The sequence below is a fragment of the Diabrotica undecimpunctata genome, chromosome 10 (genome assembly GCF_040954645.1).
Source record: "Diabrotica undecimpunctata isolate CICGRU chromosome 10, icDiaUnde3, whole genome shotgun sequence".
Taxonomy (NCBI): Eukaryota; Metazoa; Arthropoda; class Insecta; order Coleoptera; family Chrysomelidae; genus Diabrotica; species Diabrotica undecimpunctata.
The window spans coordinates 11,938,450-11,957,936 of NC_092812.1; the positions used below are offsets into that span (position 1 = coordinate 11,938,450).

Sequence of the window (19,487 nt, forward strand, 5' to 3'; positions counted from 1 at the left end):
CAATTTGGTTTATTAAATATTGTGGTACTTATTAATATCTTTCAAGAAATTCAGATTATTGTTAAAGTTACAGTCTGCACCTAGAGCTTCTAGGTTGTTGATTGTAGAGGGGACATTCACATAGTATGTGCATTATCGTTAGTGTTGTACTATACGTTTCACATCGCGGCGGTTCGCACTTTTTAATTAAGTAATCATGCGTTAACCTAGTATGTTCAAGTCTGAGGCACGTTAATGTTAATTATTAATTTCATAATGTTAGTTTTTATCTATTTACTATATTTGCGAAAAATGGGCCCGATCAGTCAAGTAGTTTTTAAACAATTATATTTGTTTATCCCATTTAAGACAAAAAAAGATCATTTTCAAGTGGCTGTACAGGTGCTTTTTCAATACTTAGAATGGTTTTTTGGTCTGATTTTCTTTATAAGGTCTCAAATTTTCATGTTTTTAAAAAAGTATATTAATTTTTATATTGTTGACTCACAAATAATTTGTGCAGAATGAAGTACCATTACCAGTATATTGGCAATATCCCTAACTTATGCCGCACAGTATATTTATATTAAAATTTTCAAATATTCAAATATTCAAATAAATAACCGTTTCTAATTTGGAGTAAAAATAAATATGATTTTTATCACTATTTTAGTTGTATCAAGTTTTCAATGCTTCGTTATATCTTATATCTATAAAGAAAAGAAAGCAAATAAAATTTAAACATAAGTAGTGTTATTTATGTTTAAAATATACTGCTTTATCCATTTCACATTGGATATATGTATCTAGAATGACACGGATAAATCAAGAATTTATCAATCTAATTTGCCTTTTATCCAGCCAATTTGGATAATACGTAAAGTATTAGAGTAAAACTAGTTTAATAAAGTTGTGCTTATGGTGTTAAACCATTCTTTATTTAGTACACCTTCATATTACAATAATAATTACTATCTCTTGTAATTTTGTGTGGTTATTAACATATTTCATGTTTTTTCACAGGTGCCCAAATGCAGAGGAAATCATTATTTGAATTTTGGCGTTTTATACCACCCAAAGGTCAATTAAAGACAGTAAGACAGTTAACTCTGTAAAATGCAAAAAAAATAGTGATATGGGTTCAGAAGCAAAGACGACTGGACTTGTTTTTAAAGGAATACGAAGAGTTGCTTAACAAAGATATGTTGATATTAGCAAATCAATCTCCAAAATCGAGTAGTAAGGTGGTAGACAACTTTTGGTAAAAAACTTGTATGGAAAGATAAAAAAAAACAAAATAGAGCAAACTTCAACTTTTAGTAAACTGCTGCAGTAAAGATCATTTATTGTTTGCTGAACAATTAAATGCCCGAGCGAACGGCAAACTTTATACCGCTAGGTCGATGGAAGAAGTATCGCCAGCCTCATGAAAGCGTTAAGAAAAAGCAAGAAAAAAAATTAGATGTTCAAATGAAACAAAGACCATATAACAAAGTAAAGTGGGAAAATCCTAGAGGTTGGCTGTATACCATAGTTTAAAAAAACTAACAAAAAAGTAAAGACTTCTAAAGGTTTGTTTTTTAACCAGGCGGAGTAAACTAAAAGGACAGATTCACACCCAAGAAAGTTACTAGAAAATTCACCAAATACATCTTCTTTTTTGGTTGATTATCTCGGCCTTGCGGACATCCAGTAATCAGTATCGGACAATGTCACACGTCAATTCTAACCTAACTTTGTTTGTTTATGTTTGAATAATAATTTTTTCCAATTCACTTCCAGTATATATTTTTTTGTTTTTCTAATTAGGTACAATAAAAAAATGTTGGATTATTATAAAGAAGTTAAAGAATTTTTAGAGAGTTTATTTATCACATTGTAGAAGAAAATAAATATCTATTTTATTTCACTTAAAATTTTATTTAAAGTGGGCATTTCATTCTTGAAAAAGAAGCTGTGTACTACCTGTCATACTGATGTTTTAACTGTTTCATCGTATGTTGCAAGGATATAAGGTAGACCGCCAATATTTTTAGGACATCTTATTGTTCCAGTTTGCGTTTGTTTTGTAAATAGTTGAATTCGAAACACCTAAAATTAGCACATTACTTTAGTAAGTCTTGATTTTAACAATAACTATTCTGCAAAACTAACCTGTTGCCTGTTTTATTTTTGCTACCACGTCTGTTATTTTCATTCCAGGATTATCAATTTTTATTTGTTTGTACATATTTATAATGCATTGTTTTTCATTTGATGATAAATGGCCCAAATCTACTCGGCGTTTTTTAGGTGGAGAAGGATAATTACCACTAGTACTTGACATTGAATCCATATTGTCATGTTAATAACACTAATACGTCGCTAAATAGTTATGAAAAGAACTGTTTTTTATATAAATGCAAACTAAAAATCTAAAAATTAAAGGAATAACGCAGAAAATACAAAAAATCGTCGATTTATATTTTGAATTTTAAAATTTTATAGATGTCATTAGTGTCAAAATGTCATAATTTAGTGGATTAAACTTGCCTGCGATTGGACCAGTTACAAACAAGCATTACGGAGCGGTGAATTTGAATTACTACTCCTGGTTAAAAAACAAACCTTAGTGCATAATGGTATATTTTATTTTATTAAAAAATAATTAAAATTTATCCAAAAGGATTGTAATTTTCCAAAACTTTTTCGGTCAAGTTGGACCCTCTTCAGTGAAACAGTTTAAAAGTAGTTGAAATAGGTTTAAAAACCTTGTTAGATCAGTGTTTTTCAATCTAATTTCGCGACCCCTTTACAGATTGAAATATTATAGCGACCCCCTTGTAACATAGAAAGCCAAAGAAATAATTTAATTAAAAGACTACATACGTTAGGTAATGCTTTTTTCCGATTTTGGTACATTTATCTGTTATTCGCGCGAGCCAAACTGCATCGGCGACGGCGACAGTAAGTGACCGGCGCGTGTCACATGCCACAATGTTCTCTAATTATGAATAATTGATGATTAATTCACTAATTAAAAGGACAGAGAGATATTGTTACAATTTCTTTGTACATTGATACATATCCTAAGTAAAATAATAGCAACAATTACCCTCCTAGTATTGCTAAAAAAACACCAACATTTATTAAAAGGTCCGTTTTCTTTAATGTATATTCTGAATTAAAATTATGTATCAAGTTAACCAACGAACCTCCTCAGAAAAGTCCCAAATAACCTCCGGGAAGTAATTCCTAAAAGGAAAACCAAAAAAGAAAAATGTCGAAACCTTTGCCGCTTTGCTATTCTAGTTGTTACAAATCTTTTTCCCAGTCCAATCCAGGATTTGATTCCTTGGTGCGGCTTTAAAAGTCTAAGGCAAGTCTCTGCCTCTTTATACTATCAGTTGCGATTTACTTGGTACCTACCAAGAGTATATTAACACACGCGCTTGAGTAATATCATCAGTGAGTGAACGATAGTTATGACAGTTGACACATAGCCTTTGATAATGTTTGCCGTAGACGTAGACAAAACACCAGGAGGAAATAATTCCAGCCCACGGCTTATTATCTTCAAAACTAATGTATCATTACAGCATTTAAGTAGTCAATAAAGGAGGTATAACACAAGGAGCAGGTATCCATCATTAGGTGACAGTATTGATATCCTTAATTTTTTCATCAATAATTTTTTCTGTAGATATCTTTTCTTTCTCAAAAAACTAATAAATTACATGAGCTATCAAACAACATAAATAAAAAAATATGAGTGTAAAACGTCCAAAAAGGCTATCTGTGGTTTAAAAAAATGAATAATGCGTTAACTTTTTCCAGTAATTTATCAATATTTTATAATTTTTCGCAATAGAAACTACTATAAAAAGGACGATTTTCTAAACACAAAATAATATAATGGTCAAGATTGAAGTTGTGTAGTTCCACCATTCATGCTTAACCGTAACCTAAAGCTATTTTTACACCTAGAAAAAACACAGATACACAAAAAAGCTACAAAAGCATAGGATAAGTTTTGTATAACAGACAAAAAACACAGACTGAAACTTTTTATTTTCTAAAAAGTTACATTATTCTAAAATTTTATATAATATTGATAATAGGACTAAAATTTTTTTTTATTTATTTTAGTTTTATTTTTATAAACCAGCAACACCTATTGTTTGGTCATATATTAAGTCAGCAATCAACAGACCATATAGCACGTCTAGAAAATAGTTGAATATTAAAGAAAATTAATTGTTTTAATTAGTTAAGTAAAATTTAACTCTACCTATAAAAAATTATTATCTTGCTTGTTATACATAAACCATTTAACCTCAAAACATTTGTAAATGCGACGAGGAACGTCCACAAGTAAATTGGTTAAATATGTTTCAGTAGCCTTTTCAGAAGTTGCCATACTTCTGCTAAAAGAGATGTTACTAAATCAACTCCGGTTCGAGACACTGCACTTTCGACATTTATTCTACACTATTATGAGTCATCATTCACTATATGGTTTTAATTGAGCAAGGTACAAAGAAGGAGCCTCCATGAAGATTGCAGTATCAATGAGACCAGCGAAATCGGGCATACCCTTAGCCAGCATAATTAATTAATCGGCTAATACTTCAATCACCAGTTCATCATGGTTTTGTAAAATCGGCCTTTTTCAGTTCCAACTATTCTAACAATGTGAATAAATATTAAGGGTTTATCTAGAGATAAGGAAATTTTACTATTAGACATACGTGCTAAACACAAATGTGATGTGCTTCTAGTGCAAGAAATACATAGAGGACTGAAATCCCCCAAGCCTAGGATATTAGGTATGAAGTTGATCGCTGAAAGACCACATGATAAATATGGAAGTGCTATCTTTGTCCTATCTGGGTTGAATATAACATCATATGATATCAGTGAACTCAAAAATATATAAATGATACTACATGTACACCAAGCTTCTCTGTGACTTTTGTATACAAGCCCCCTGAAGATGATCTTATTTTCACTGAACCTGACAATTTTAACTACCATAATACCAACTTCATCTTTGACGATTTTAATTGTCAAAGTACTACATGGAGATAAAGAGAGACTGACAGTAATGGTAGATCGTTGGAGCTATTGGCGGATCATGGAAAACTACAAGTGATACACGACGCTAAACTTCCTTTCTCTTTTAACAATGCTAGGTGGAAGTGAGGATACAATTTGGACAATATTTTTGTAATTTCTCAACTTGAACACAAACTACTCATTTGTACTATTAGCCTGTAGTAACACAAGAAACGCCACTTAAAAGGAGGTTTAATTAAAAAAAGCAAATTCGGAAAAACTCGCCTTGCCAAACGGGGAAAGAAGCTATTCCTCGCTATCTAAATGATCGAGAGGAACTTTCATCTGGTGGCCATTAGAGACTCTCTAATCATTAGCGATTCCTTAAGTGCATTAAGAGCACTAAAGCAATTGTACCCAAACATCCCGTCCTGCTTTTAATTAAGGTGGAACTCTTAACACGTTAACAAAATCAAGATAAGTTCAGTTCCTCTGGGTACTTTTACATTGCGAGATAAGTTAAATGATACAGCTGACATATTAGTAAAAAATGCAAGTGAGAATCCATTAACAGACATCATAACTATCTGTGTTCATACTGATTTAAAGTAATAGTTTAAGAACAAAATCATAACAAAATGGCAAATAAATTGGAATCATTCAAACTCTATATTAAGAACTATCAAACAAAGTGTGCTGCCTGGGAACTTTCTACTAAGAGAAAAGACCAAGTGATCATATTCAGATTGCGACTTGGACATACAAAGATAACATACATACAAAGTAAACTAACAGTACAACATATATTGTTCTGGAGCTAGTTTCTTGTGGAATTTTAAAGTAATTACTATTTAAATGGGAATAAGCCACAATTAAAGGTTAAATTACGTTTATTGACGTTTCAATTTCCACTGTTTGTATTTTGAGAACGATTTCCGAAGTGGAAATCGAAACGTCAATAAACGTAATGTAACCTTTAATTGTGGCTTATTCCCATTTAAATAGGAATTACTAGTACAACATATATTAATCGACTGTACTCTCTATGTACTAGAACAACAACAACAACAATAGTTACCTAATACCTTTAAAGAATATTTAAGTGAAAATAATAGCCAAGAGTAACCAAATTTACTATTAACTTTTATTCCTCTTTCACATCTCATGTAAATAAAGTGCAATGCTAATAACCCTTTGGGGTTGAAGCAAGTCCCTCCTGTCAAATCTGTCAATCATATTTGACAATCAAACATATTCTCACTGAATGCCATCAACATTCGGCCAGAAGATTACAATACAAACTCAAAAGTGAAGTTCGAGATATCCTAAACAACCCTGACCAAATAAAAGCTGTGCTACAATTCCTTAGAGATGAACACTTATATCAAAAAATATAATTAGATTTTAATTTAGACATTCTGATAATCAGCGGCAAAGGAGATAAGGAAGATAATCAAATAAAGATAAAATGTAAAAACTCAGAATTGGAAATAGTAACAACTTACGAATACCTGGGAAGTATAATAACTAATGATGGAAAAATAGACTAGGAAAAAACAAATAGAGCAAAGAAATCAAACAAGTTATATTATGCGTTAGCCCCAATAATGGGAAAAAGAGAACTTGCACGAGAAACAAGAATAAAAATATATAACACAATAGTGATACCGACTGTGCTCTATGCAAGTGAAAACTGGACAATTCTGGAAAAACATAAGAGCAGGATAAACGCAATGGAGATGAGACATCTAAGAAGGATAGTTGGAAAGACAAAATGGGATAGATTAAGCAACGAGACTATTAGGAGAATGGCCAACCAGGAACCGATAATGAACAAAATAGCAAAGAGACAAATGAACTGGTATGGGCATCTGATGAGGATGCAATCCAATAGAATAACAAGAAAAATTTATGAAGCAAAAAACATCGGAAAAAGAAAAAGAGGCAGACCAAGAAAAAAATGGATACAGCAAGTAGTAGAGGCGGGAAAACTTAAACAAAAATCACTCGAGGAATTGAAAATAATGGCAGGAAACAGAAAAGAATGGAAGAGGTGGGTAAATGGAAATTAAAATAGCTAGCCCAAATCCGACACCCTGTTAGGGTAAAAGGAAGGGGAGAAAGAAAGAAAGAATTTAGACATTGTATAACATATTATTATCATTCCGTATTATTGTAACATATTCTTAATGTAACACTTAATGTTTGTGTAATGAAAATTCATGTTATAGTACTTGTGTAAGTGGCCATAGTAGCCGAGCACGTTAAAGTTGAAATAAAAAAAAATTGTAAATAAAAAAAAAAGTTCCATATTTTTATTTTCTAGACGTACTATTTTAATACCTTTGAAATAAAAATTAACACTTAATATCCATTAACAAGCATTTTCTGGTTATTTACCCCTAAATATATACTATACTAAGTTAATTTTGTTCTTGAATATCTAACCACAAAAATTGTAAAAATACCTAAATCGAGAAACCGTAACTGCAATTGCTTAATGTATATCTAAATTTCTGTATTTCTGATAAATTTAAACGCGTATTTTACAATACGTTTTATACAAATAAACCAATACAAAAATAAACATGCAACAACATACTATTCCATAGTGCAAAAATAGCTTAACACAAATGTATTAATTGGTTATACTCACTCCTAATATGGAAGGCTCTAAATTTAAGTCTATAGGATTCATTACTATAAAAACTTGTTGGTTTTTATGCGTCAGTCCATTGGGCTCCCTTAGGGCTGTTTTACAGTAGTATTGTACCCATCCATGTTTGCCCAGAAAAGTCGAGGGTAATCCAAGTGGTAAGCCAAGTTTGAAGGGAAAACTGTGGATGCCGGGCGACAAAACGGAAGGACCTTGGCCTAATGGAAGGTAGAAAAATAAATATATTAAAATAAGGCCAATTACGCCTGTAAAACGGACGTGCATGATTTGGACGCTAAATTTAAAATTCGACACTGAAAAATAAAATTACCTGTTTCTGCATACATGATTTGGACGCTGGGTGTAATTGAAATGTAAATGGAAAGTCAGGTAATAAAATTCTAGAGATTAAGCTTGATAAGGTTTATTTGTCACTTTGAAATAAATACGACATACATTTTACAAAATGGAATCGATCGATACAGTTAGTTTGATACTCATGTATCCTATTTCTAACGAACATAATTTTTTTTCTACTCTTTGGATCTTTAAGTCTATTACTTTCACTTTTACAGACACTATTAATTTTAATGTAAGTTTCAGTTTGAAAATTTTTTAAAACATCAATAAAATGGAAAATATTTGGATGAGCATGGTAAAAATTATCATTAAAACGCGAGTGGAACGATTCACAAGCATTAGTTGTTAATTGTAAACTCTCACTCATCGCAGCCCACATCTCCGACGGAAATGTTGCGTGGTCGCCAATGTAGTTGTCCAATAAGTAGTCGGAAAACTTTTCAATTTTTGAATCCTGTGGTTGAATAGCCATAAAATCTTATATGAAAGATTCTTCGACTTCTGAGGGATTTAAAAATGGCAGCCCAAAAATATATTTTAGCCATATAGATTTCACTGTCTGCCAATTTATATTCCCGAATTAAGCCACAACCACCGATATTACGATACCAAGCTTGCATAAGATGGAAACGGCACCCTTTAATGTGCACATTTGGAAATTCAAAACGCGCAGCATTGTGGATAGCAATTTCAAAATCGGAGAAAATGATTTTTGGATTGAATTTTAGACCAATTACTTCACATTTGCGTTTCAAAACATTAAATAGTTTTATATAGGTTTGTTCCGATTTGTCGGGAAGTAAACAATAACACAATGGTATATAATGTCCATTGATAAATACATGTATGGTAAAAAATTGCTTGAAATATTGAGCACAGTAACTAAATGTACCGTCCATATAAATCGTTTCACTGCCGCACAGAAAACGCATGTTAGTGTTACACGAGAAGATGATAATGTTAGAACTTAGTTCAACCCCAAATATAAAATTCTCGTCTTTAAGTGTTTTGATATTCATAATATTTACCGCAGCAATAGTTTCTTTACTTTTGGGCAGTTTCGGTTGAGCCATTCGCCGTTCACTGTATATTTGATTTCGTATTAAATTAACGTCTTTAACAGACATGTGGCTCAAGCAATCTACATTTTCTTTCAACGCACTATGTATGATTTTGGACGGCCTTTCGGTCAAATTATCCTTAGCCTTCCTTTTGGCACTGCTACGCACAATCTGTCTATTAAGCGTCTTGATATCACACTTGTGATTATGTTCTAGATTACTTCGGATCACTAACTTTTCTGGCCCTTTCGTGAATATCTTCGCTTTACACGACCGTTTTACGCACCTCCAATACGTTTCTCCCGATTTTAGTACTTTATCTTGAGAAAAAGTAAAACTGTTCACTTTGAGCAAAATTTTACCACGATTACTTACTAACGTTGAAATTTCCATGTTCACCTTTCACTATTCTCTGACAAACTAATAACTAGTAAATTTCAATAACCATCATTTAACCCTAATTATATCTAATATCTGGTACCTGCGATAATCCTTCGGGCAGCGTCCAAAACAAGGGTACTTTTAAGACCCTCATGTACTTCAGCGTCGAAAACATGCCCGCCCTGTAAAACAACTAAAAATAACAAAAAAATAGCTTAAATTACTCTTTACCATTGTTATCCGTTTAAGATTATTTAAGCCTTTTGTAATAATAGTAAACCAGCACTATAATACTTATGAAAAAAAAAAAAAAAATAAAATCGAAAAGAATAGAGGTTGGTCCTCAACAAGGATTATCAAATCCATTATTTGACTTCTGTTTTGAATTTTTATTTTGCTAAAATGTACTATTTACCTTATACTTCCAGTCAATATGTGAAAAAATCATCGATTTCGCATAAAAATCTTAAGCCGGAGATACACATTCCTGTTACTAGCAACTGTGTTTTGTGCTTACCAGTTATGGCATGCCAGTTTTTAAACATTCGCGAATGCGAATATATGCCACCGACATTCGCGAATACGAATACGAATATTCAGTTTTTTTTTTAAATTGGCAGTTTTTAAATTGCGTGAGGCGTGTAGTTATATAAGTTCAGATAAATTTATTAATTCAGCAATTTTCAGAACAATTATTATACAAATCATGTACTGTATTAGTGTACATTATAATATATATCTTGTTCCGAAAATTGCTGAATTAATAAATTTATCTGAACTTATCTAACTGAAGTCGAACTATTGTTCTGAAGCTATTTTCTTGTGGCATTTTAAATTAATTTATATTTAAATGGGAATAAGCCACAATTAAAGGTTAAAATACGTTTATTGACGTTTCAATTTCCACTTCGGAAATCGTTCTCAAAATACAAACATTAGTAAATTAAAAAAAACAAAATTTGTTTAATTTACTAATGTTTGTATTTTGAGAACGATTTCCGAAGTGGAAATTGAAACGTCAATAAACGTATTTTAACCTTTAATTGTGGCTTATTCCCATTTAAATATAAATTGAAGTCGAACTATTTATGTTTGTTTGTTTAAACTCTTTACATAAAAACACATAGACTATTTTTAAGATGATTGTCTAAAATTAAAAACTTTTGGATAATAAAAGTTTCAGAGAATAATTTGTTTTTGTTTGTTTACACTGCATGGTTTTTTTTGTGTTTTCTAATTTTATAGTTTTCTAAGCTTGTAAAATAAAGTGAGTTTTCTTAATAAAAAAACTGAGAAGTGAATGGATTTTTATTTTATTAACCTAATCTTCAAATTATTTTTTTTTCTTATACATATTTATATTCGCAAAACATTCTCACACATTTCGCGAATGCGAATGCGAATATATAAAGCTGATGACAAATCTCTGAGGACGCACAGCTAATTTGCTTTGTTTTTTTTAGAGCGAAAAAATAATGTTTTGCCTACAAAATGTTTCTTATATATTTTGGAAAAAAATAATTCAAATAAAAGTTCTTTTATTTAAAAGTTTCAAAATTAAAATACATAAACAATTGACAGATATAATAATTGCAAAAAACCCTTATTTTGCTGTAAATTATGCATGTTAATAACTTTGTTTTTTTTTTGAATAATGACATGTAATATAACTACTTGAAATTATGGCAATTAATGAGTTATGGAAGTGTGTTAGATCGTAGCTAGATTAACCAAATACTTTGTAAGTTATTCAATTTGTTTATCGAGGAGAGCGATTATTTAAACAACTGTACTGGCCCTAGTAATAACTCTAGAGGGATTTAGCAGATCGTAATAGACTGTTTAGGGTTTCAGTTTTAAAATTTTAAAAAATTTCAACATTTTATCAAAATTGTTATTAAAGAAACCGTTTGAAAAAGGGCGACTTTTTAGCTAATAAACATTTACAACAACTTTGATATTTTTTTTGTTTCGCGCTTGTAAGTTGGCTCATTAAAAATATGATGAAAACATAATCTTTAAAAATAAAATAAGGTTCTATGACCAACAGGGACCAAGATATCATTTTCCATTGTTTGTTAACATTAACAGCTGAAAACTGTATAGATTACAAGTGAAGGTTTAGATTTTATCATACAATTTATAGATGGCATATACAGAGAAGATGTAAAAAGTTATAACCCGTTAACAGTTTTTTAGAATAAAACTTCCCTAAAAAAATTGAAGAGCTGGAAAAATTTGCAATATCTCGCCTTCTATGGCATTGCATGGCACGCAGAATATCGATTTCTTTCGGAGATTTTCTGATTTTTCCGAGAGATAAAAATAGTGCAGTTCTTATTATTTTATTGAGGTATCGCAATTTAAAACAAATCAAGCGTCTGATTGCCATAGAAACCGAGATCTTGCAAATTTTTTCAGCTTGCTCCAATTTGAAGTTCCCTTAAAAAACGGAGATCTGACAGGCAAAATTTGATATCGCATACTATCGATTTATCCACGACCGAACAGTTTAGTCGAATCGCGACGGTATTGCGATTTGTTCTCGGTTAAACTATTTAGTTATGTAGAGTGCGCATACAGTTGATAGTTGCATTGAAGATTTCAGTGTGTCATCATCATTATGTCGTATAAGAAAAAAGTACTTGCTTGTGCATTACTGCATATAAAAGATAATGAAAAAATGAAAAGTAATTTCTGTGTACATCCCATACTAAGTGTTTACGGATGTTTAAGTTAACCTAAACATTCTAGTATTTTATCATCAATTTTACCCATGTATTTAATGGCTTTAAACATGTAAACAGAGAAAGCACGTAGGAAGATGAACAATAAATTAAGGTGGCGATCTTACTACCATTTAGACCGTAATAGACAATGTAATAAATTACAATTCGAAGGACCACCCACTAACGTGGGAATAAAAGAATACAGGCATTAAAAATATATATAACTTAATGACTAACTTGGTTACTACAACTAACTTAAGATCTGGTCAGTTTTTTCATAGAGTTATTATATTTAAACATACGATTCACTGTCTGATTCACACAAGTCCGCGAAGCACAAAACACTATAGCACTGATACAGTTTTAAGGTCACTAACTAGGACATGAACTAAGGATATTTTCTTCAATTTTATTGAACTTAATTAACAATAAGTGTTTGCGAAACGAGCACCTTTTAAACTATAAGCGAGACACACAATAACTATCTAAAATACGCGAGAGTTTTTACTCTAAACTAAAAGGTCCATATCTCGCTAGATTCAAGTTAATACTAATAAATCCACCCTGGGTGTTTTCTAACTTCTTACTGACTACATTCAAATTATAATTGCAATGCCTACCAGGAGGTTGGTGGGGGACAACTTTTTAACAACGAAATTTCTACCAGTTAAGTAAAACCATCTTTTTGAATGTTTGCTACGCGGGATTTTTGAAGTAAAAATTATTTTACTACCTGAATCTTAACAACACTCTTACAGAAATTTATCCAATCACTAATGATAAAATAACAATTCCGAAAACGTTCTGCGATGTAGCCCGATAGGGTTTTTTTATTAATATACCTTTTATAAAGAATTTTTTTAAATACAATTTTTTGTGATTCGTGGTATACAGCCACCTACAGGAATTTATTTTCCTTGTGAGGAGAAAGAGATGTTATTGGGGGGTTTAAATGTCCGTCAGTACCTACTTATCGTCTCCCCAATGGTCTGTCCCGTGGCAATACGAACATGTTTAAAGACTCTTATGATGTATTTTCGGTAATTAACATCCGAATACTCTTCCGAATAACGATCGTCAGACAACTGTTTAGTTGATTGTATGCACGAGGCCATCTAATACCATGGAAATTGAGTTGATTATCGATAGTCGTGCGATTTTTCAGTCAAATGGCCATCGATGAGGTTTTATGACTATTCTCTCGAGCAACCATTTAGACGATAATATGCGAGCCTCCATTTGATACATTAATCTTTTAACAAACAACTAAATAGTTGTACGATTAAAAATTGATAGTACGAGGGGGCCCTAACAGCTTATACGAGTACCTTTTTATTAGTTCTCGGTATATGCCATCTATAAAATGGATCATAAAACTTATATCTTTGTTTATAATCTGTTAAAATTTCAGCTTTTAATATTAATAAACAATGGAAATAGGATTCTAAAAATATTGCCATCTTAGTTCCTATTGGTTATAGAAGGTTCCTTTTTAAAGATTTTCACCATATTTTCAGTGAGCCTTCTTACAAGCGCATGACATAAAAAATATCAGTTACATTATAAATGTTTGTAAGCTAAGAAGTCAGCACTTTTTCAAACGGTTTTTTAACAACAATTTGTGATGGGTAGCTCTTTCGGGGCAACAGACTCAGTAAAACACAGGTTTGAAATAAAAATAACTCTATTAAGTATATATATACAATAAATAAAAAACTAAAAAAAAGAATTCTACGTTGTATACTTATAAAACAAAAATAAAATGAATTCTACGTTTCCGTCTGGGTCCCGCGATGAATGAATTCCCCGCCAAACGTCTATAAAAGAAAAGAAATTAATTAGTACTACTAATATACTCGCTTTCGCTTCAATTCAGCGAAAGCTCCGAATATGCTCGCAAACAAAATATTTAGCTGTGCAGACCCGCGGCAATGTTCAATACACAATGCCGACGGGTTCCGCTTGGCTAAGGACAGAGTATGATCCTCAATACGGAAATCTCTGTCCCGGTTGGTTCTGTGCAGATCCACGGTAATGCTCAATACGCAATACCGATGGGTTCCGCTTGGTTAGGGACAGAGTATGATCCTCAATACGGAACTATCTCTGTCCAGAAGGTCTCGCTGGTTCACTACACCGGCGAGTCAGGGAGCCTAGAGCGCTAGCTACAAGACTGTCTAATCTAATTTCGCTATTCACACGCCTTAAATAGCCGTTCTGAATCTCCCTTCACCGTCACGTTGTAGAAGTGGATGCGCAAATATTGACACTCCTACGGTTCGAACTGTTAAACGATCAGGGCATCGTTACACCCCCTTCTCTTTCAAAAAAAAAAAAAGTAACATACCTTTTTTTTTGTATATATGGTGTCTACAGCCTTGTGATGTCATCTATCCCTCTCGGTATCTTTATCACAATTTTCCTCCCCACGGTTTTAAATCTTTTACATGCGCCGTCATCTGCTTGCGGCTACTACTATCGGCCAATTTCAGTTTTACTATTACTGGTGATATCACTGACGTTACTATGTATGGTCCTGAGTACTTCGGCGCTAGTTTGCTGGTGAAAGCTGCACTAGCCGATGATAGATGGTGTTCCTTTTTCATGACTCGATCTCCTGGATGTGGCTGCCAGTCTCTTCGTCTTAGATCGTAATGTTTCTTCTGGTCCTCGAAAGCGTGTTCCATGTGTACTTTTGCTAGTTCTCTTAACGCTTCTAACTTGTTTAAGTTTTCTGCATACCCCTGTATATCTTGTCCATTTGTCGCCTCTGTTGTGTCTAATTCCCTTCCGAAATTAAGAAGCGCTGGTGAAAATCCTGTTGAATCGTGTCTTGACGAATTTATGGCGTAGCAGAATTCTGGTATGAATTTGTCCCAGTCTTTATGGTTATCCTCCACGTAAGTAGCTATCATCGTTTTCAGTACTTTGTTCATCCGTTCTACTGGATTGCATTGAGGTGAGTACGGCGGTGTTAGAATGTGATTTATGTTATAGGACTTTAGGAACGCCTTAAAATTTCCGCTTGTGAATTGCGCGCCGTTGTCCGAGATGATTTTCTTCGGGATACCGAATTGCATGACTACTTTTGATCGTAGAGTGTCGATGATTGAGTTCGTAGATGCTGCTTTTATTGGCTGAGCGACGACCCATTTGGTAAACCGGTCTTGCACGACTATTAAGAAAATGTTTCCTTTTGCAGATCTTGGGAATGGTCCCATTAAATCAACTGAGACAGTATGCCAAGGCTTTTCTACAGTGGACGGTTGCATTTTCCCGGCTGGTTGCATATGAGACGGTTTATATTGGAGGCACTTCGTACAGGCTCTAACGTAGTCTGCAATTTGTTTAAACATCTTAGGCCAATAGTACTTTTGCGCTATTCGGCAAATTGTTTTTGCAATTCCTAAGTGGCCTGCTGTGGTCGAGTCATGATTTTCCTCCAAAATATCTTTCCTTTTATATCTTGGTACGCATAATTTCCATGGGTTATTAAACTCTGGGTCGGCTAAATTACGGCTGCTCCAAACGTGTTTATATAATTTCCCGTTTGATATTTGTAAATCCGGGAAATCGTCTGGGTTCTGGAGTACATTCCTATATAAATTATCGTACCAACTGCATGATTCCAGTTCTGATGCTAATAATTCCGACTCTGGTTCTTCGCTCTGGTTTTCTTGTGGTTGTCGTGACAAAGCATCTGCTACCTTGTTGAGGACTCCCTTTCTATATATTACCTCGAAATCGTACTGTTGCAGTTCTAAACTCCACCTGGCTAACCGACCTGACGGGATTTTAAGGTTCTTCAGCCATTTGAGGGACTGATGGTCTGATATGACCTTAAAATTGTATCCTTCTATATACGGCCTCATTTGCTTTATCCCGTACACGATGGATAGACATTTTTTTTCCGTTGTGGAATATTTTGTCTCGGCTGGTGTGAGGGTTCGACTAGCATATGCAATTACTTTATCCTGGCCGTCGTATTTCTGTGTTAGTGCAACTCCAAGTCCACAGTTCGACGCATCTGTTTGCAGGTAAAATGTTTTCGAAAAATCGGGGCATGCTAATACTGGGGCCGATGTAAGTTTTGATTTTAGCTCTTCAAACGCGTTTTCCTGCTTATCGGTCCATTTCCATCTTATCTTCTTCTTCAGAAGCATGTTTAGCGGTCCTGCTATTGTCGAATAGTTCTCTATGAATCGGCGGTACCATGATGTTATTCCTAGGAACCGGCGGAGTTGACGCACATTTCTCGGTGCTGTAAGTCCGGCTATAGCGTTGGTTTTCTCCGGGTCAGTTTTTATTCCTTCTGCTCCAACCACATGTCCTAAGTATCTGAGTTCTGACTGGCAAAACGTGCATTTCTCGAAGTTCAGCTGTAATCTGGCTTCTTTCAGTCTTCGGAAAACTTCATGTAGGTGATTTAAATGCTCTTGGAGCGCTTGGCTAAGGACAGAGTATGATCCTCAATACGGAAATCTCTGTCCCGGTTGGTTCTGTGCAGATCCACGGTAATGCTCAATACGCAATACCGATGGGTTCCGCTTGGTTAGGGACAGAGTATGATCCTCAATACGGAACTATCTCTGTCCAGAAGGTCTCGCTGGTTCACTACACCGGCGAGTCAGGGAGCCTAGAGCGCTAGCTACAAGACTGTCTAATCTAATTTCGCTATTCACACGCCTTAAATAGCCGTTCTGAATCTCCCTTCACCGTCACGTTGTAGAAGTGGATGCGCAAATATTGACACTCCTACGGTTCGAACTGTTAAACGATCAGGGCATCGTTACAAATTTTAATAAAATGTTGAGTTTTTTAAATAGTCTATTTTAAATCTAATTTAAATAATTATTTTCAATATCTCTACAGTGGCTGTTAGGGCAAGTACAATTGTTTAAATAATCGCTCCCTGTGATAAATAAATTGAATAACTTACAAAACTATTAGTTGATATAGCTGAGATTTCGCACACTTCAATAACTCATTAATTGCCATCATTTCAAGTAGTTATATGAACCCCTTCCACTCCAGGCCATTTTTTGAGGTAGGTAGGGAGCTGTATATCAGCAAAAGTTTTTGAATGAAAATACATTTTACGATAGTTATGATGTATAATAGAAGAGATATTCACCTATGGGGGCCAAAAAAATGTTTGAAGCAATTTGAATGTATATGACAATTTATAGTGTTTACCAGAATATCCACATAATGATATTTGAGTGTACCGGTATATCCACCACCCTTAGATATCAATTGTACTACCAAAATATCCACATCTGGATATCATCAAAATGTATCTATGTATTTAATTTATAAAGTCACGCCAAATATTGAAAAATAAAACATATATAAAAAGACAGTGAACAATTTAATTATATTCAGAACAAATCAAAAAATAAAAGAACATTACTTTTATTACTTATGAAAACTTTCAAAATGTTCCGCTGGGCAAAGTCCAGGTTTGTCGGGATAAGAAATGCAACATTTTCTCGTTAGTTTACGTACTTCACGTGTTTTACAAATTACACAAACTTTTCGTAGAGCCCTTTTTTTTCCAATTTCTTTTGGAAAATCGGCGATTGTATGAGACGGTTTCCCAGATGTAGTAGGTTTATTTTTTTTATCATTCATTTCTTGATATCCTTTACTATATTTCAGAAGTATCCCCCGGCAGCAGAGTTTTCTATATTTATATATTGAAACTTGTTTTTGTTGGGTTGTCTAGTTCAATAGCATAAGACGTAAAAGGTGCAAACCTATTTTGGTGAACCACGTGTAGGATTTCCGCAAAGGACAAAAAATGATTATTGCCTATCTAATGGAACCAATGTTAATTCTCTTGGAACGCCCCTATGTGGTCGGATAGTACCTGTAAGGAAAGTCTTTTGTGTCAATAGAAATTCGCAAAGAACGGATGTATACCAATTATCTATAATCACTTCACGATTACTGTTCAGTAGGTTTTGGCAAAGATAAACTACTATTTTATCGGAAAAAGGAAGGTTTTCTGTTCTTTAAATGTGCGATATGTCATATATATACTTGCCGATATATATATATATATATATATATATATATATATATATATATATATATAGATATATATATACAGAAATTTCAGGTGTATCCTCGAAGTTCAGACGCAGTGGGACATAAGAAAAATATTTGGATGCCAAATCGACTTCTTTTGCTTTTTATGTACTGTCGCAAATGGAGTCGACCTTTATACAACATTAGTTACTCATGTATTGCGAAAACTGATCCTGGAAGTTTTGAAAATTATCTCTAATAAGGGCCATAAAAATGCCTAGTCTGCTAAGCGGTGCATTACTTTTGACAAGTTCTGGAGGTGAAAATCTAAGGAATTTAAGAATTGCCAAAAAGCGATTTCGGCTCATAACAGATTTATGAAAAACTGGGGGACCAGTGCATATATTATCTGTACTCCAACAATCTGAAATTTGCGGACACTTGGTCAATCCACTGAGAAAATATAGCGAGATAAAAACATACATTTCTTCTGTTGTCACTGGTTTATAAGTAAGACCAAAAACATTCATGGCGGTATGTGAATTATCATTAAAATATTTATCAGCTCTTTGATCGGTCCATTCGCATAGTTTTTTAAAAATATTGCTACTTACAAATGAGTCAAAACAGTTTACAGTTTATAGTTTCCATACAATTTTGAAAGTCAATAGGTGGGTGAAAGTTATAGTCAAAGCGAAATTCAGGTATATCTCTTGGAAGCTTATAATCAAACGGATCCGTACCGGCTATCCAGCCGCTCATTTGTACCTCATCAATGACTTCTTTCTCATCCGTTGATGAATAATTGCTGTCTGAATCGCTCTCGAAGTCACTATTAGACATTTCATAACTCAAATTACTTTCACTCTCGAGATCCGAATCCATTTTTACTAATGTAAAACACAATTACGTACTTAATCGGCAAGAAAAACAACACATGCTCTCTCAGAAAATTCTAAACGTGCACTAAATAAATATTTTGCTACTGCGTTGGGTTGACAACAGACTGAACGTCGACCTTGAGCTGTTTAAATTATTCTGGGAATTAAAAAAATGGCTAACCATGATGTCGCCGTATGGATATCCATGTCCTACTGCGATCCAAATTAATCTACAGAGCCCTACACCACTTTTAGAGAGTGCATTAATATCCTATATGTATATGAATATCCATACGTGGATACGATGGAGCGGAAGGGGTTAAGTACATGACATTATTCAAAGAAAAAGTTATTAACATTTATAAATTAG

At 33.4% G+C, this 19,487-nt stretch overlaps 1 protein-coding gene across 2 annotated transcripts in view; it reads right to left on the reverse strand.

The window, feature by feature from the left end:
* Positions 1-19,487, reverse strand: part of Vdup1 (arrestin family protein Vdup1) — an 89,188-nt gene that overhangs the window by 26,745 nt on the left and 42,956 nt on the right. For both annotated transcript variants that reach the window (XM_072546124.1, XM_072546123.1), the window contains exon 3: positions 7,673-7,890. In XM_072546124.1, the coding sequence (XP_072402225.1) occupies positions 7,673-7,890 (218 nt within the window). The remainder of the gene's footprint in view (positions 1-7,672; positions 7,891-19,487) is intronic.